This window comes from Ambystoma mexicanum, chromosome 6p (assembly GCF_040938575.1).
Source record: "Ambystoma mexicanum isolate Mex_15411 chromosome 6p, UKY_AmexF1_1, whole genome shotgun sequence".
Lineage (NCBI taxonomy): Eukaryota > Metazoa > Chordata > Amphibia > Caudata > Ambystomatidae > Ambystoma > Ambystoma mexicanum.
Window position 1 is genome coordinate 1148239190 of NC_090935.1, and position 20199 is coordinate 1148259388.

Here is a 20199-nt window from a genome sequence, read left to right on the forward strand (position 1 = left end):
CTCCTTGACTACCCTTGTGGCACCTCACCCTCTCTATGCTTCCACTTGCTTCCGCTCTTTCTCTCTTCTTGCTCCACTGACATGGAATTCACCTCCCACCCAACCCACCCAGAAATCTGAAAAAAGTCAGCTACGATTTTGTTCAAAGTCATATAGAGGCTAGGAGGTATGCTTTCAGAGTTATCCTCTTAACCTATCTCTCCTTTGCCTTTGTGCTAAGATGTTTCCCTCGCCTCTAACCTGTATCTGTCCCTCACTTTCTCTGCCTCCACTCTAACACTTCTTCCATCATGGTCACATCCCTAGCATACCTGCCGTACCACCTACCTGCTCTTAAAAAGGGTCTAATGTTGTTTCTTCTTAAATCGTAAATCCACCCATGTATTGTTCCCGGTAACTGTTCCATTTATTCCCCTCCACAAGCAGATGAGACTGTCACTCCAACTCACCCCTTTGTAAGTAGCTCACTGCTTCCGGTAAAATCTGATTTCTTATCTATTGTGCTTTCTTTTGTGATCAAAAGACCATTTGTCTTCCCTGTATATAAATAAATAAAAATATTTGGTTACTTGCATTCCACAGAATACATGTGATTGTGTGGACCTTTCTTCTGGTTGTAAGGACCCCTCTTCCCATCTCTAGCTTAGAGCTGCCATTTGAGTTTTAGGGTATTTGTTATGATCAAGCATCAGAATCCCTTGCTTCCTTGACATCCACGCCGAGAGATCTTATGCAGCTCCAGGTTTTGAAGCAGTAGGGCATGGCCGCATCTTACAGACTGATTGCCTTCATGGATTTTACTAATGTTTTAGCAACATTTTGCTTTTTTAATATTTGTATTCTAATTATAAGCCTGTTTTCATGACTCACTCTACCACGTACTGCGTAGGACATTCGGCAGACTCAATAGTGGATTGTATTTATCTCTTCCAGTGTTTTCATTGCAATGGTGTTTATGATTGCAAAGACATTTAATTATCTTGATTTTTAGTGTACAAACTCTCAATGGAATGGAAATGTGCTTCTATTGTTTACAGGTGCTGGAAAGACTACACTCCTTAACCACATCCTGACAGAACAACACAATAAAAGAATTGCAGTGATTCTGAATGAGTTTGGTGAAGGTACAAACATGCTTTCCTAATGTTTGGAATGTTTTTTTTAAAAGCTGAATGCCTGATTCCCGATTATACTGATTCTTTGTGTTTAGCACAATGCTACGGTGCTTTCTAGTTGGACTGTTAATATATGGAGCATTTTCAGGCTAGGTCTAGCCGCTAAGCTCCACTCGAAACTTCTATATGAATGGTTACGTTTCTTTAGTCTTCCTTTTGTGGGTTTGCGTATGTAATTATAAGGAGTTCTGCTTTTTAATTAAGGAAAATAATGCAGTTAGAAGAGGGAACTTGTTCGAAACATTCTCTTTTAATGTCCTTATTTTCAAATATTCAATGCCCAGCATTTTTACGAATGAATCTGATACTCTCATTTAGCATTAGGGCCTCTTTGTCACTCCGGATGGCAATTAGAAATGCTTATGGAAATTAGGTTGTTTGTAAATTAAACTTGTGTGTGTTCCATTGCTCAGAGGCCCCCAGTGCTAAGAGAAAAAATGGTGTACTGGGGTGCACAGATCTTGTCTGCTGCCTTCATTTCTGCCACCCACCTCACTCCCAAATTAAGGACGTTTGTAAATGGATGTATATGTGGTGTTCGAACTGTGGTGAATCAAAAGAAGTTTGACAAGTTGAGGACATTTTGTACTTACTTTAATGAAAATTGTAAGAATAATGCCTATTGCTAATCTAAAGGAACTAAAAGTGCTTGTCAGATGTCATCCGTCCAACCTAACACTATCTGACCCTGCCCCTAAATATAACTAAGGTGAATGTCTTCTTCCCCTGGTCGTTTCTTCTTCTTGGCTAGTGTTCTTATATAAAGGTTTCATTTTGGCTCATATACTTATTAGTGTAATCTCCATGGATAGTCCTTCTTAATCAACTCTTGTAGTTCTTCAAAATGACTCTTGTGTCTCGTACTTTCAGTGGCCCTAGCTTTGGAGTTCCTTTTCTTTCCAGTATTTCCTCACACTCTTATTATCACATATGTTCTTCCCAGTCTATTAGCTCAGGTTGTCCTAAACTATGTTTGCCTTGATTCCCTTTTAGGCGTTCTTTGTCATGGTTTCTCTCTCAGACCGTCTGCTCTTTTATCTTGTTCACTGGAAAGCTGTATCTCGTCTTTCTCATTGCATGTTTCTGGCTTGTACTTTCTCCAGAGTATAACTCTGCAGATATAGGGTTCTTGCCCTTCCTCCCAGGATTTTAGTTCCCATTCTCTGTTGGCTACCCACCTGGGTTGATTAAATTTCTCTTATATACGGGTCACATCCCTTTTGAACTACTTTCTTCGATGCCATCTCGTCCTCAGGACTGGGACGGGTCTCTCTCTTCAAGTGACAAATGTTGTTTGGAACTATGAAAACCTGAGAAAGCAAATAACAAACACTCAATTTTATACTTTTGTTCTCGTTCTTAAGACTTGGATGATTTTCTTTATGCATATGATTCCCCTGCGGTCTTCCGCTATTCCTGCTTCTCCCAGTATCTTTTGTTGTATGGGGAAGGGTTGCAGGGCTTGGCTCATGCTCGGGTACTGCTTCTCTCTCTTCTCGCTGCTTGAGTTCCTGCTCTCGGTTCATCGTTGTGTGCCTGCCTTCCACAAATGCTGGTGATCGGATGCTATTTAGGGTTCCTGTCTTGGTAGTCTCACCACCTTTTATCGGGCTTCCTGCCCACCAGTCTGCAAACGTGGTCCCGCCATTACCAGGTACTTCTCCTCTCTGTTCTTTCTCGTACCGCTTCTTTTGCGGTTTCAAATGCCGAGCCTCCAGCATGTCCACACTGTTTCTGTCGTGAAAGTCACGGGCTACGCAACCTGTCTTGACTCCACCTTCACATGGCTTGATGTGACTGGGCTTCCCCTGTGCATAGCAATCTCCTTGTCTCCTGCTCTGACTCGTCGCAGTTAAATGCACATCTCTGTTTAGTGACATCTTCCCTTTTTCTTCCACATGTTTCCTTTCACATTATCTTCAGTCAAACATAAAGTTTGCACAGTACTCTTCAGTGAAGATAGTCCTATATATGCAGCTATGGTAGTGCCTTGGGGATTTCCTCACAGGAACAGGAGTTCTTGTCCCCAAAGGGAGGAGGGGTGAGAAGTCTCTCTCAGTGAGGTCCCACTTGCCTCGTCCCCTAGGCAGGGTCTTGTGTAAGGGGGCTCACCTCCCTAGCCTCACAGGGGGAGTCTCCCTCTTGGGGAGAAGAGACGAATACCTGCAATTCATCACATAACCTCCCCCTTATGGCAGTGACTTCCCCATCTCCATTTACAGGGAATAAACTTAGCCAATACACATTGCCATCACCTTAGCCCTTTAGGTGTTGATGATTGGTCTCCCAAGTGCCAATCAATGGTTCTCCTTCAGAAAAAGATTCCCAACAGCATAGAGGAGAAGACTTGGGCGATCTTTCGACAGGAGGATGGTAGGAGTGGTTTTGGACTGTTATCACCTAAATGCTTGGGATTGATTTTAAGCTCCCCCTTGCCAATTTTATTCAACCACTGATAGATTTGTGGGGCTTTGCTACCTAAGATTAGATCTTCTGGTAGGTCAGGTATTACTGCCGCCTCTATCTGTATTGTTTCGGCCAAGCTGGTCACAATTATTTGAGCTAAGGGGTAATCTTGGGTATGTCTGTGAATCCATTGGACTGGCCCTTTTTGGGCCTCTCCCACCTAACAATGATAGTAGTCTCTGGTGGAGGGCACATCCTTTATTCCCAGTAGCTAAACAAACCCTCTAATGTTGTACAGTTGCAGGGACCCGATAAGTGGTTTGGTTTCCCACTTATTGATACTGATTTTTGCCCATATTCAGAGATCTTCTACTCTTATGGAGAGAACAGGATGGAGCATCTCTCCCAAAGCTGGAAGTAGGGTTGATGCATGGGCATATAGAGTAGTGGCAAATAACAACAGCCTGGGAGTTTCATCCTGGTTTGCCATGATCTTTTTGGGACTCTGTCTGAATGGTGAAGTGGGAGGAGACAAATTTAGGGGACAGTATCTCGTGGGATGTCCATACTTTCCGCACGAGTGGCATGCATGTCCCTCGGTGGGAATGTGCAAGAGCACCTGGTGCGTTACAAGGGCTGAATGGAATTACCACAATAAATTATTTCGGGCCCAAATAACCGGACAGACTCCAGGAGGATAGCAAATTACTACTTTATTATTAGTTCAATAAAATAAGGAAATCTGGCGAGCAAGGCGAATCTCAGCTCACTCACTCTCAGTGCATTTTGGTTACACAAAAGGTTTTATACCTTGACATTCATCTGCTATGATGTCATTCTACATGGTTCACTGTAAAAACCTATCGAGCGCAGGGATTGGTTAAGGGAAACGTACCCATTTAGTTTATAAAAGTGTTAGTATCATCATTTGATGCCCCTTATCTGGTAGGCACGCCTTGGACTACGCAAAATACAAATAATAACATAATGTCGGCAGCGGATAGGCTCTCGCAACACTGTATGGTCCACCATTACATAGGACCCCATGATTGGTTACCGCTATTTTACCAACCTTGGACATTCGATTCAATAGCACATAAGTAATGAAACCCAGGTGCAAGGGAACGACGTGAGACAGCATCCTTTCTTAGCTAACTAGCCTACCATCTCTCATCAGTTAGGCCCTAAGCCAAGCCTTCTTCTTTGTACTTGACCTTGCTGACTGTTCTCTTCCTCAGAACTTTAAAGGGAGTGAAGGTACATTGCTATCTCCGTCTGGAGCTTCATGAATAGACCTTGTTTTCCGGTCCTGGACCACGTGTGAGACCATGGTTTTGCCCATTCTGCCCTTCAATTTAGTGCTGTTTGATTCAATTATATTGGGTGTGATTACTCTCCTATGCCTCTGGAGACTTGGTTGCTCCACTTTGCATGTGCTTTCCACATCTTTATTTGAACATTACTTGCAACTGTTCTCTCCTTTACTTAATCTAAGAGAAATATGTCCTGCGTACATGACGTATCCTTTTTGACTCCTTTCAAGCCTCGCGGTTGCTTCTTGCTGTGGCATCCTCGACTCTGAGCCAAACAGCTACCCTTTGTTCTTGCACTAATTTGTATTGCAGTGCCTGTAGGCATTACAGCCTTGGTTTCCCTTCCCAAGTCTTCTTCATTACTATTATACGATGCCGACGTCCATTTTCTCAAGTATACTACCTTTTCCTACTTTAGCAAGCTTCTATATGTCTTATCTACCATGCGTTTCTACGTATATAAATGTATTACATCTCTTGTCACTTATCTTGATGTATATGGACTTAATATCCGCATATATATTTACTTTGTTACTTCAATCCCATCTTCACTCTTCAAAGATTCACACGTCAGTTTTAGTGCGTTCACGTATATTATCTCCTTGGTGGCGTTACTTTACTTCTGTAAGTCTTTACTTATAGTTCTTCTATGTCCAGTGGTGTCTGCAGGCTTATTTGTACCTTATCAGATCGGGGATACATTAGATACAGTTGTCTGAGCGCATAACGCCTCTCATACCTCTGATGTGGTATTGGGATGATACCAGGTGTTATGCACAGTGTTTTCTTGCTGTTCATCCAGTATAAAGGAGGTTAGGGGGTGGGCTCTATGAATTACGTATACATCTGCCGCTCTACATTACCCCCTCTGGTCGAGTCCTCGACCACCGCCTCAGTTTTCACACTGTGGTTTCTTTGAGATCCATATTTTTGTCACCCCTGTCAGGTCACCTGCGTTCTTTGTGTTCATCCACACCCCAGGTCATATTCCAACACTCCCCAGTTGCTGTACAGAACACCCATCGTCTTATATAGGTCCGGTGGTCCTTAGGATAATAAAACTTAGTTCCTGGGGTGGCATAGGGCTTCCTTTCAGGTGCTCAGTCTGTGTGTGTTTGTTGGTTACAGCATTTTCATTGATCATTATCTTCATTACAACAGCTTTCTTCACTGTCTTCTTACATTCTCCTATGATTATTCTCAGGAGACATAATCACAGTAATATTAGCACTAGTATTGCTATAAGGATCTTCAATGCTTTTGCCAGCAGGTTGGAATCCATGAAAACGGGTATGTAAACCAGTAATCTTCTTCATTTTCATCTACTTCTTTTATCATCTTCGTATATAGGGTCGACAACAGAGTTATAGCTTCTGTCAGGGTTCCATTTTCTTCATCATGGGCAGGTTTGTATGTTCAGCAAGAAGGCCCGATCTTGGCGCACATGCCTCCTTCCATTGCTCTAATTAAGTCCAGAACCTAACTATTCTGGAGGGTCATCAGCCTGATGGCCCTATATTCTTCTTTGATTGCATTAAATCCTTTACTGCTGTGTTAATTGTTTGTAGCCACTCCCCCCTTGTGATTTGTAACCACTTGATGTTTGCTGCTGCTTGAACTCCTGGCAGGAATATTGCTGAAAATATCACTGCCCTATTACTGAACAATTTATGCTCCTCTGGAAGGTTGTCATAAGCTTCTATACATTTTTGTCAAAAAATAATGTTCTCTCTTCTGCCGGGTGAGGTTAAGCGACCTCTTCTTCCTCAGCTGTACATCCGTTTTCGGAAAACTGTCTATGTGGAGATCACTTTGCGGGACTACCAACGCCAGGAACATTTGCACTACCTTCACTAATGCTGTCATCAATAAGTGTGAACTGCATCCCAACAATCCGTCTTCCCATCCTGTACTGGTGGCTACTTGTCCATATACCAATGGCTGAGGTCTTTCCCAGCATCCTGGCTATCATGGTGTCTCCCATGCATCTGCACAATCCAGTCTCTTTTGTTCAACAATCTTCATCCCCTCTATATTCAGACCATTCAATATTGTAAGGAACTCATGGTGACAACAAGTAAGGCAGACACAAGTGATCACAGTTCACTGGTATTTATTGAACAATGAATTCTGTATGCAAGTTGGAAAAAAGCTTATTCTAAACCTAAATCGAAGATGGGGGCAAGCGTCGACCATCAAAGGAAAAATTAGGCAGGCCTGGTGGTGTCATGTAAAATAAAAGGGCATATACTAAGAAACCTGTTGCCATGCCTTGCAACTAATACAAAAATGGGTGTGGGATAGTTCTCCAGAAAAGAAGAAAGTGTTCTCGAATAATATGTCAGGATGCGGTTGCCTGGATCTCCCTTCCTCACGTTTTTAGCATGGGGTAAGATGGGAGGTTGGAGCACAGCATAGTCTCGGGCTTCCATGAGACGACAATTCTAATGGCAGATTTCAGGACCGTCGATGGCCAAGTCTCGTTTCACTTGAAAGCCCCTTGCCTTTGAGGGCCTGGCGTGTTCAGCTTCAAAAACAAAGGTTGTCTTAATAAATTAAAGTTTGTTTCCAATGTTCGCTGGGTGATGGGTTCACCCTTGGGTCCCCCTCTTCAGGGCGCTGACTCTTCTCAATTGGTTACCACAGGGGCACGTATCAGTTATTTTCCTACTTGAAGTTTGGTTGATGGCTTCACCCCTGGATCTTTCTCCGTCGGGTCAGACCGCTCTTGACTGACAGTACTCGGGTGATGGCTTCATCATGGATCTCCCTCTGCCGGGCCCGGACCCCTCTTTACTGCTAGAACGTGGGTGACAACTTTTACCTATGGATTTCCCTCTGCCGTCTTAGACCCCTCTTCTGTGGCATCCCTCCTTCAGGTTCACTCTTGCTCTCTCTTATCTTGGCTTTCCCTTTTCTCAATCTTGGGTGACAACTTTTCACCATTGGATCCCCCGTTTCTGGGCTCCTACCCTTCTCGATTCTTAGCCTCCCCATACCAGGTTTACTGTGGCTCTCGATCAGGGTGATAATGTCTCACCCCTTGGTCCCCCCTCTCTGGTTGCTGACCCCTCTTTATTTATAATGTTCCCTTTTTACACAGTTCAATGTTTGCAGGATTCGCTTCCCTTTCTGTCACAGGGTTTGTAGATCAAAGTCTTTCGATTGTACAGGGATTATGCTCGACCCTCTGTATGACCACTTTAACCTATTTCGCTGGCCCTTTTAAGGCCTTCTGGTAATTGTAGTTTCACTCATATGGGGATCGACCAGAATCTCTTGAGTTTGCACCCACGTGGTGCCCGTTTCCCTCTGCAGCTGGTCTCCCCTTAACACTTTTACAGTTCTTTCAAAGTTCCTCGAACCTGGTTCAAAACTTGCTACTTTACGGTTATCAATTAACGCAGCCCGGTTTTTATCGGCTCTACCCTCGACTCACCGGCTGTGATGAACCGCTTGGCTATCCTCTTCATTGGAGTCAAGGCGGGTACCACGGTCACAGGGGCTTCCCTCGCTCCTGCTTATCGGCGTAGGCTTGCCCTGTGTACTGTTGAAATCTGCTGCAAGACACTTGTGCTATTGTTCGAAGTCTTAGACTTTCTTCCTCTAAGGTTCTGCGGGTCTGTGACGAAAAGGGCAAGGTCACTTCTCTCCTCGCCACCATCTCGATTCCTCCTATCTTTCTCCTTCGTTTGAACTGCTGCGTCGTGTTAGCCGTCTCGTCGTGCTGTCTGCCATGCTTGCCTTGCTCCCACTGCGCTCTCTTGCTCCACCTTTTATCCCTGTGTGGAAGGGAAAGGGCTGTCGGGTGTGTGTGATTCAGATTAATGTCCTGACTTTGCTTGACCTTTGTATTGGGACATATCAGGTAAACAGGTTTTACATTAGTCTGTGGTCTTGGGTGTGTAAAGGTGTTAATGTCTGAAATGGGGTGGTAGGGACAGGGAAGGTTGGTAAAATGGACTAGAATGACCGGGATGGAGAACAGAACAAAGGGGATTGTGGGAATGGTAGTGTTCTGTCCTAGTGGTTTGGATGTTCGGAAAATGAAAATCAGAGGGACAGGATTTGTAGGGGTTGTAGGCAAGCAGGAATAGCTGGGACCATGAAATAAACAAGAGGGATTGTGGGAATTGTACTATTTTACCTGAGTCTGTTGGGAGTGTGGGAAACAATAATCAGAGGGACGGGAAGAACGATTGGGAGCATTCGGACGGGGAACAGGAAAGCAAGGATTCTGAGAAAGAGGGTTTCTGAATGCAGCGGGGTGAGTAATGGATTCATCGGAGGAAGAGGGGATGATGGATTCTTGAAAAGGAAGTTTATCGGACAGAAGGGAAGTCAAACTGATACAGCCCATAAAAGCTTTGGGGACCTCCTCTTCCTCATCCCATTCTCCCGTGTGATACAGTGTCTCACCTGGGACAATCTCCCAAGCAACCCCATACAGGTGATCCTCCCTCGCTTGTCCACCCCCACGGTTGCATCTGAGAGCACCAGCCCTCCCTTGGCCACCTGAATAAGGGTTTCCCTAGGTCTACCTGGGAGCGCACCCTCAGGTTTCTCACAACGTGTTCAGGATGATTTTGCTACTCGATCTCGGTTCTTTTATCATCTTCTGTGTCTTTATGTAAGCATCTTCATATGGGAATCTTTTTGACATCCATCGTAGGGTTGCCCACTTCTCTTCAAATGATCCTCTTGTCATGCATGGTGTTAGGTGGCTGAGACAATTCGCATCGTGTGTAGGTATTTCTGTTGCTTTAAATGTTTTGGCTGTGCTCATGGCATAAGGAATGAGAGAACATACATAGCAGCTCTTATCTGACGTTCTCCTCCACACCTCGCTCATGTCTTGATACCACATGTTATTTTTTAAATGGGATGATTTATCAAAGTATGTATTTATATCTTGATAATCTTCTCCAGAATCCCTCTTAAGCCGGTTAATTTGTTTGAAAATGGGGAAAATGTCACTTGTGCTTTTGTTAGGAATATAAACAGATGTCTCATTATGGAACACTTCATCCATATTATAAAACATAATTTGCTGAAATGCTATAAGAGTAAGGAAATAAAGACTACACATCATACAAAATGTAGCTGCAAGAAATATTGCAAAAGATTTAATGGGCTGAACTGTGTTTTGTGCATCAAGCAGCCTTATCGTTAGCTATGTGTATCTTGCATGTTTAGTTCCTGTTATTTTCTATAATAACAGACTTATTACAACAGAAATGGTAACAATATTGCAATTATAATCCTGTGAATTATGGGAGCTGTTTCAGGATTTCTGAAAAAGGTGATATCCGCATTTTGTCTCACTACAGCTGGATAGGATCAAAGTATATATGTAAAAAACAGCATATAAGAATGTTTGCAACGTTATAGGCAACATAAAGTGTTGTGTGATTTCTTTTTCTATAAAACATTGTCTCTTTAACCTGACAAGAATAGTTCTGTAATGACTGAAACGTTATTTGTTCCCCTTTAAATTTTGGGAATTATCAGAATTCTGAATAGTTTTTATTTAGATGACTCTTGTTTGCTCTTGGTAACTGATCTGGTTTGCATACGCGGAACTTCTTCTCTTCCTTCGCTGTCGACGGTTGCCGAAGGGGCAGGGGGGTCTCTCCTTTGTAAAGCTTTGTCATTCAAGTGCAGCCAGGCTCGTCTTGCTTGGATCTTCACGGCGGTGGGAGTGGCCTCCTCTACCAGGTACAGTCCTTCAAAATGGGGTTTGTGCCAAGTGTGAACATAACTTTTAATGAGCACTTGGTCCCCGGGATACAAACTAGGTGGTTTCAACAGTTCAATACGGTTGATCGTTTGGCGGTCTTCAATCTTCTTCGACCCTTGCCTCTGATTTCTGATCTGCTGGGATATAAAAGAAAGTCTAGCGGTCATATTTGTCAAATAATCATGCATCTCATCCCATAATGTGTTAGCTACACTATGGGAATCGTTTTTTATTTGGTTGGGAGTAGCAGGGGTACTCTCATCTCCAACTCTTGAAGAGTCAGGTGGTGATCTGAGCGAAGCTGGTTTCTTACTGCAAATGGAGCAATGGAAAGGCAATATAGCCACCCCTTTTTCCAAAGTCAGTTTTATCTTTGCTATCCTTTCCTTGAGTCACTTTAAATGCTCACATATACCATTCGCCTGTGGATGATAAGCAGATGAAAACATATGCTTTATGCCTAAATAGAAGAACTATTTGTTCAAACATCTCTTTTACACAATACAGCCTATTATCAGACGGTAGGACTTTGCATATGCCCCATCTAGGAAATGCCTCACGTATGAGAAACTTGACAGCATATGGGGTGTCTGGGTGCGTGCATGGACCTGCCTCAATCCATCGGGAAAGGGACATAGTACCACTATCATACTGTTGCCATTGCATGTTTGCAACATATCCACATAATATATATGCAGATGCGGAAAGGGACCATTGGGACGTGATATTGCTCCTCTCACTGTTGGCAAGGTTATTCCCTGTTGTGAACTTTTGGCAGATAATACAATGCACAATAAACTGTGCAACGTGTTCTAACAAATTTGATGAAAATCAGTCTTGGTTATCATGGAAGCAAGACGCTCTCTTGTTATATGTACAGGATAGTGAAGCCGATCAAGCGCAACCTTAAATAATGCTAGAGCCATAACTGACTTTCCTGTATTATCTTGTCTCCATATAGCCTCTGTGGGGGATAAAGAACACCCCCTTCTTTTCCATAAATCTTGTTCTTCTTGTGGAGCTCGACCTTGCAGCTCAATAAACTGTAAAATGGATAGCATATTAAAGCCTTCTTTCATTATCATGCATCGTACTGTAATTTGCTTTACGCTTTCTGTTTCAAAACTACGAATATCAGGAAAATATGCTGTTCTTTTTGCTTCAATGTCTGCATCTTAGTTACTGTGAGAAATCCTGTCTGCCCTCTTACTATGGGCTGCACACTTCACTTCGGCGATAGCCAATTGGAGCTTTCGCACCTGTATGTATGTCCAATAGTGACGCCTGTTGTACTGGTGTGCCGTCTGCGCGTAGGAAGCCCCTCCTTTTCCTGCATGAACATCCTGTGTGTACGGTTGATGTCACATAGGCGGAGTCAGAGTAACTGTCACTTCCTCATCAAATCTCTCAGTGCAGCAATAAGCGCTACTAATTCTGCAGCTTATGCTGAACAATATGAAGGCAGTCTTGCACTTGTCACTACGTCCAATTCACCATTCTTGTTTTACCTTAATTGCTGCCAACCCCATATGTCTGACCAATATCCTGTGTCTGATACATTTTCAAAGAACCATCAATGAATAGAATTTTACCCCACTCCTAGAGCTTTTTCCTCTAACATGGGGAATATCGTGTTAAAACTCAGTATACACTGTGCAGTCCTAGTGCTTTTTCTACTGTTTATGCTATAAATGTTGATGGATTCACTACTCTACATTTAGCTATTTTGATAGCTGGGTTTGAAACAATCACTTTGTATCCTGGCGCTCTTTTGTAGTCCATGTGCTTTCAGGTTTCTCTAAAATGGCAAGTAAGGCATGCTCGACGTATAACGTCATTGAGCACCCCATTCTAATACTTGCTGCTTATTCAATTACGAAACGCTTATTCGCAGGGATAATGCCCTCTCATTACTGATTCAAAATCCCACTGTAATAAGCTAATGGTTTATGTCCTAATGTCTTCTGTGCAAGAGCTGTTGTCATCACTACTACATTTGAATGCGAAAATAAGTAAAACTCTTCATTATAGTCGGGAATCCCTAACACTGGGGCTGTACACATCACCCTTTTTTAATCTTCAAATCCTTCTGTCATTTCGTATGTCCAAATTATCTCACTTTTACCTGTTTGTGCTTCCTTAAGTCCTTTTGAAATTGGTCAAATTATAGGTACTGTAATCAAAAACCCAGGCCCTAAAATAATTGCACAGGCCTAGTAATTGCTGCATTTCTCTCTGTCTCAGGTCTTGGAGTTTCCATAATTGCTTCTGCTCTCGGGTGTCACTTTTCTCCCCTCTTGAGAGATTAGCTGTCCTATATCCAGGACCTCTTCCTGCCAATACTGTAGTTTCTCTTTGTCTGCCATGTATCCCTTTTCTGCCAATACTGTAATTAACTAGACTGAATCTTCTCTGCATCTTTCCTCCGTCTCACTTGTGCGAAACCAGAAGGTGTCTCACCTGCTAGTCCCTGGGGATCTGTCATTCAGGTAGCCAGGACACGACCATCGCTTTTGGATCCAGTTCCTTGGGGTGGTCTAGTGTGGGAGGATCACCTGGGTGAGGGGTCCGCAGGGAGTGAGAGTGGGACACTGGATGGTGAGACGTGCTATCCCTCTCTTCCCTGTAATACCTTTACTCCATCCTACCCGATGGGCTATTTAGAAACTCGCCCCACCCTCTTTTCCTGCACAAACACTTTTACACGGACAGCCCGAGAAAACAGACTCACACCTGAGCCGTGTACCTGACATGTCCCAATACTACGGTAATGCGAGGTCAGGCAATTATCTACACTCACTCACACCTGACTTCCATTGCACTTTCCCACATGGATAAAAGGCAGAGCGCGATAGGACACTCTGAGCGAGGCAGAACACAGAAAGGTATAGCAGTTTTGAGTAGACAGTTGAACGAAGGGAGAAAGACAGCCAGGCACGAGAGGTTTATGAGAGGGTCAACGCCCTTGACTTTTTTTGGCAGGAAACCATTACGCTCAAGAGACCTTCAAGGCAGAAAACATAAGACCAGGAAACCAGGCTGAAGAATCCTGCATTGTGTGTTGGAGATACAGTGGGTCCTCCCACAAAAGTGACCAAGGCGGGGAGGAGCAGCAGACTCTGTGGTATCGTCCTTGGCTCCAAACCTAAAGAAGCGACAGAGAAAAACACAGCCGATGAGTTGGGTAGACCGATGCCGGACCTGCCTTTTGTTTTGTCGTCAAGTTTGCAGGCGGCAACATTGTGAAAATGGACTTTGTTAAACGCGTTTGAATATTAAAAGGAAAGATACAATAACATTGACAGAGTGGTCCGGCACTGTGAATGTGCTGAGTCAAAAGTCTTTGTACGGTACCCTGACAAGAGAAACGAAAGTAGAAGATTTATGTGAAGTGTAAATTGTGTGAAGTGAATCGAAGTGGTCCTGCAAAGGTTTAAGCCAAAACTCATTGCACATTCGAAAGTCATCGATTCTTGCATCAAAAGGGATCTGAGCCCGAGCAAGGGGGGGGTCCATGGTCCGAGCCGAACGAGGGCGGCCAAATTGTGAACATTGTAGAAAAGGGGCCTGAGCCCAGACGAGGGGGACCTGTGGTCCGAGCCCGAAGGAGGGAGACCATTCTTGAACTTGTGAGAGTGAATACCCTGACAAAGCAAAGGAACTTTTGTGTTTTGTTTGTTACATCAGGCCCTCTGGAATAATAGACTGTCATTGTGAGAGAGACTTTGGCAGAAGGCCCTGATGCCTGTGTTGAACTGGTACCATGTGGCCAAGAAGCCAGAGTGTGTGCGATGCCCTCAAGTGCTGCCTTGCCCCGTGCTGAAAATGTTGGGAAGGGAAGCTAACTGCTCAATTATCCTGACATATCATTTCTTGAACACCTTTCTTTTGCATTCATTGTTATAACACACCATTCTGTATTTAGAACTAAGGATTGGCAATAGGTTTATTAGTATAAGCCCTTTTATTTTGGCACACTCCACTAGGACTACGTTATTATTATTTTTTTTGGCGTTGCTTGCGCCCATCTTTAAATTTAGGTTTAGATTTAGGTTTAGATAGGCGCTCTACCAACCCAGTGAAGTTCAATAAACACGCATGAACTGTGATCACTTGTGATTGTCTTCACTGTTTGATAGCAAGCCTTCCTTAAACACTGCATCTGTCATCTACGTACTGAATTATTGTGCTTTCGAGTTGTATATTATCTATATCCATCTGAAGGACCCTATTAAAGATTGATGGGGACCCTTGTGGTAATCTTGTATGTTTCCACCACTAATTTCTATACGAAAATGAGGATAAGTCTTGGGAGCCCTCATGAAGGGGAATTGAAAATATGCCATTTCTTTTATCTACTACTGTAAAATATTTGGCTGTAGCTGGGATGTTGCATAATGTCATTGCTGGATTCGGAACCAATGGAAACTCTGCTTCGACAATATGGTTTAGAGGGTGTAGATCCTGAATAAATTACCATGACCCCCCTGTTGATTATTGCACTGGGTACACAGCCACGTTACATGGGGATTCTGATGGTACCAGTATTCCCTGCTGTATTAAAATATACCCTTATCTTTTTCCCTGGACATGGGGTACTGTTTTGCACGTGGCAAAATTGCTCCTGGCTTAAGCTTTATTTTAACAGCTCCTGCTCCAGTTAACAGACCCACTTCATATAGAGTGTTGGTCCATAAAATGCTTGCACCTTTTCTAAATCTGTCTGAAAAAAATTTAGTTTCTTTTTTACCAATGCCATTCTCTGTGGTATTTCTCTATTCTCAATGTTTATCCAATAGGGAACTCATTGTCTGAATTCTCATCTATGAAGAATTCTTCTTCTGTTCGTTTATACCCTTCTTCAAGAGCTACATTCTTCTCCATGCTCTTCCTCATCTGTCCCATGAATAATGACCCTCTCTTCTCTCACTATCGCTTCTTCTAATTCTACGGGAATAACTTGTGCTTCCTCATCATCCATAGGTACCTCTGGCCTAAAGAAACATTTGTCGGGTATTCTCAGAAATGTACCTATCAAACCAGGATACCATGTCAACAGAAGGTTTACTCCATATAAAAATACTCGTGGGTCTAATCGAACACTCGTAATGCCTTTTGGCCTGTAGATGCTAGTATACATTCTCTTACATTAATGTAATGTATCCCTGGAGTGGAACATATCATCCCCTTGTCGGTGAAAGATATCATCATATTAAGTTTTGCCTTAAGTCACGTCCTGATCTATTTACTGGTTTCTGTCGAGAATACAATAGTGGCATAGACACGTCATGTTCTCCTATTGAAATTGGTAATTCATCAGTAAATGGAACCAAACTCATAGCCCCAGAGAATGCGTATTCATGGTGATCCCAGACATTGGATATTTTCTCTCTCGAACAAAAGAGCGAGTCACTCCTGCGTCTACAAAAAAACAAAAATGTCTTTCCTCCTATCATTACCCTGATCCTCGCTTCCTCTTGGGAGTCTGGTGTCACGGATAGTACTGAACACTTCAGGTCACTTTGTGGGCTTTCCTATTGTGGGTATACATTAATCCCTGTGCCCGTAAAAGGCTTCCCTCCCACTACTGTCACACTCCCTATCCTGGGTATAGGTGTTTGTGGGGATCCTGTATTCTCCTTCCATTGTGGCATCGCCGCCTGTTGCATCATAGTGTACTGTTGTCTCTGTACTTGTGTGCTGCATAGGTACTTGCTGTGGCTGCCCTTCTGGCGACTGTGGTTGCGGCGGGATCCAACACTGCTGCGCTGTCCTGCATTAACCCCTGCCTCTTTGAGGGTTTTCAAATCTGCCTCCTCGTCCTCTAGGTCCATTCCCTCTATCACGTGGCCATAAATTGTACCTGCCCTGATCTATGGGGCTGTGTAAGGCACCACTTCATGTGTTTTTATAAAATGTAAGTTCAACAACAATGTTTCACTGCGTTTCTTGCTTACGCAAATGTAAAGAAGATAGTATTTCTATATGCAAGTGCTACATTTCACAAGTTCCATTGTTAAACCATTAGACTTTGGTTTAACACCATTTCACTCAGGTGCAAGTGATTATATAGCTGGATACTGTTGCCGACTGGGCTCACGTAAAGGATCAGAGTGCTCAGTCCAACTCACCAGCTTCTGTGTTCCTTTCTTCGAGTGCTGCAGAACTTCTACAACTTCTAGCTTCACTTGGGACCCATGCCCTTCCTTGCTGATGGCGTCTCCGGTTCGGCCATGCAATTAAGTAGCCCCTCTCGCTCCTGAGACCCACGGCTTCACAGCAACTTCTCGCCACGGTCTCCTCCACGCTTCCTGCTGCGCAATCTCTGCAATTAAGTTCACCTGTTAAAAAGCAGTCTTCCTTCACGGTTTCCGCGGTATAACCTCTGCACATCAGAATTTGGTGGAAGAGGACTCTCACAGGACAGGCAGCTGAAATCTGCTTGGCCAAACTCCTGACGTTGCTACTACTACTACTGCATGCACACATGCCACAGTTCCAGCTCCTTCTAATGGACTGCACCCGAGGGGGCCTATTAAGCCTCTTAGCTTCTCTCAAGTGTGGCCTGTTAGGCTTAATTGCCTGACCTCTACTGCTGCTGCATTGCTCTTCAGCCCTTTTCCTTGTCCCAGTACTTATTGAATTATGGGACTTGTAGTCCTGAACTACAAAATTAGGGATTTTTAGCAGCTTCTTATTTTTAAGAGTAGATTAATTTCCCTTAAAAGCATTTAAGTAGAGAGTATCAGAATTCACTGGTAAAGAGGGAGGCAGTCTATTTAAGGTAACATTCATAGATTCCTTTTCAGTAAGGGGCATTTTTATCCTTAGGATTTTTAAAAGACCTTTCCCTCCTTAGGGTTTTTATAGATCTTGTGTCAACTCCATCCAATTTCACAGGCTTAATATGGGGTTCAGATATATCATAGCAGCAATAGGCCATTACATGCTCCGGCAAATGTAAAACGTTCTCCCCTTTCAAGGATAAATACTACGTCTCATCCCACGGGATCTCCTCACCACCCTGGGCCTTGTCTCCTCCCAGGTGATCCTCACACAGTACACGACCCCCAATGTCAGGATTAGAAAGCTTCTGCCTTTCCCTGCCCTCCTGGGAGAAGACTTTACGCAGGGTTTTAGTGAGTGATCCGTAGAATTCATCACAGGGAGATAGTGGTAAAGGTGGCATGACATGACTCCCCTTGATTTTTCTATTGGGAGTGTTAGTAAGTGGTTCAGTATCTCGGAATCAACCTTGGTTCTACCCCCCAATCCCCGTCCCCACCCAACTGCTTGGATATCTCAAACCCTTCTAAGCAGTTTAACATTTTTTCACTTAAGTTGTTTTCCCACCTCTTCGGTTTCTACTGAAAAACTATTTGCTGGGGAGTCTAGCGGTTGTGGACTTGAGCCACTCAGGATTTTCTTTCTCTATTGGGAAGGAGGTTTCACTGGGCACGTGGAAATTAGAGGACCCTATGTTTCCCCAGGAGAGATGGTACATCCTGTATTAAGTTTATTGTGGTTAGGGTCTACCTCGGTCTGCAAACCTGTGAGGGTTGAAAAAATGTCCAGGGGTTTTCCCGAAGATGCTGATTCCCAGGATTCTCTTTGCTTCATCTCCATTCTCCCAGTTTGATATATTTTCCAGGAGAACCTCATATATCAGATACCCTACCAACTCTTTCCTCTGGATCTGAATGGGGTCATGAGAGTAATTCAGGAGGATGAACTTCAACTCTCCCTCACAAGGGAAAATAGGTACTGACCTTCCACCAAGGTTTTGCAGGCAGGTCACATATACTACTGGAGGGGACAGTTACCTGAAGTTCTAAAGAAATCATGATCTTCTCTCCCATGGAGCCATTAGACCCGGGGACAGAAGAGATCATAATTGTTCTCCTCTTGGTTTTTTCTAGCCGGTGGGATGGCTTGGAAGTTAGGGTTTGGAAGGTGAGGCCCAGCATCCTTCCGTGGTTGATGATGGAACTCTGGCTAATCAGGATGTAGAGGTCCTAACTCTGCTGGGGAGTGTGTCGACTTTATCAGAGATGTTTTCTTGGAGTTCGGTTGAGTGGCTTTCAGTAGGTGGGCAAACTCTATATATGTTTGTCCAGATCCTACTCTGACACCATATATGGTGAATCAGAAGCAGGAGGCGTATACGTTGACGACACTCTGTACTCACTTTAATGAAAATTATAAGAATAATACCTATCGCGAAAGGGAATACCCTGCCTATCTAAAGGAACTAGAGGTGCTTTTAAGATGTCACAAAGTCCAAAGTAAATATACCCTCCGACCCAACTAACTCTTATCTGACCCTACCACCCGGGCGCATCGCGGCGCCACAACGAGGCTAAGCCTCGCATATCCAGCTCCCTACATCCGCCGGCTGCCGGCGGCTCCTACGAAGGCCATACAAAGGCCTGTTGAGAGCCTGTCTGGCCCCCACTTCGTCGTCCCATCCAAGGGAAGAGGGCAGGAGCCCTTCCCCATCGCTGGAACCCTGAAACAGCTGGTAAGCTGCAACGAAGGCCTGCCTGGCCTTGTCCTACTTCCTTCCTGTCCCCCGCATGCCGGGCGCATCGCGGCGCCACAATGAGGCTAAGCCTCGCATATCCAGCTCCCTACATCTGCCGGCAGGCGGATGTGCCGGCGGCTCCTACGAAGGCCATACAAAGGCCTGTTGAGAGCCTGTTTGGAGCCATAGGAGCCAGGGGCCAGGAACTCTGCCCTTACCGCTCCAGGTAAGCCAACGCTGCCACCTGCCACCTGTTTCTGTGCCTGTTTATGCCTGATTCTGCCCTCTGCCATACCCTATGCCCAGCTTATTCCAGGTAACTATTGGCCAACACTACTGCACTACTCCCAGCTACCCATTGTCTCCAGCACTACGTGTGTCTGTGACACCCCAGGAAATAGTAACCAAAGTGCATAACCCGTGTGCACCACAGGACTGTTAGGTGTTACCCTTTGCATTTTGCCAAATTGTGCTATTCGAAACTAGGTGTTACCCCACTGCATTTTTGCCTAATTGTGCTATTTGGAATCTAGGTGTTACCCCATTGCATTTTTGCCAAATTGTGCTATTTGAAGTTAGGTGTTACCCCACTGCATTTTTGCCTAATTGTGCTATTTGGAATTTAGGTGTTACCCCATTGCATTTTTGCCAAATTGTGCTATTTGGAATCTAGGTGTTACCCCACTGCATTTTTGCCAAATTGTGCTATTTGGAATCTAGGTGTCACCCCATTGCATTTTTGCCAAATTGTGCTATTTGAAGTTAGGTGTTACCCCACTGCATTTTTGCCTAATTGTGCTATTTGGAATCTAGGTGTTACCCCATTGCATTTTTGCCAAATTGTGCTATTTGAAGTTAGGTGTTACCCCACTGCATTTTTGCCTAATTGTGCTATTTTGAATCTAGGTGCTACCCCACCGCATATTTGCTGCCTACCACTACTCCTGCGCATATTCTGTTTACAAAGCCACCTCTGTCCTCCCAGAGCCCACAGAGCTCCTACCGCAATCCAAAGTTCACCCCCTGATCACAAACTGAATC

At 44.1% G+C, this 20199-nt stretch overlaps 1 protein-coding gene across 4 annotated transcripts in view; it reads left to right on the plus strand.

The window, feature by feature from the left end:
- Nucleotides 1-20199, plus strand: part of LOC138510246 (zinc-regulated GTPase metalloprotein activator 1A-like) — a 1057423-nt gene that overhangs the window by 249323 nt on the left and 787901 nt on the right. For 3 of the 4 annotated variants that reach the window (XM_069625760.1, XM_069625761.1, XM_069625763.1), the window contains one exon: nucleotides 1038-1124. The exons of the other annotated variant lie outside the window; for it this stretch is intronic. In XM_069625760.1, coding sequence (XP_069481861.1) covers nucleotides 1038-1124 — 87 coding nt within the window. The remainder of the gene's footprint in view (nucleotides 1-1037; nucleotides 1125-20199) is intronic. 4 annotated transcript variants of the gene reach the window in all.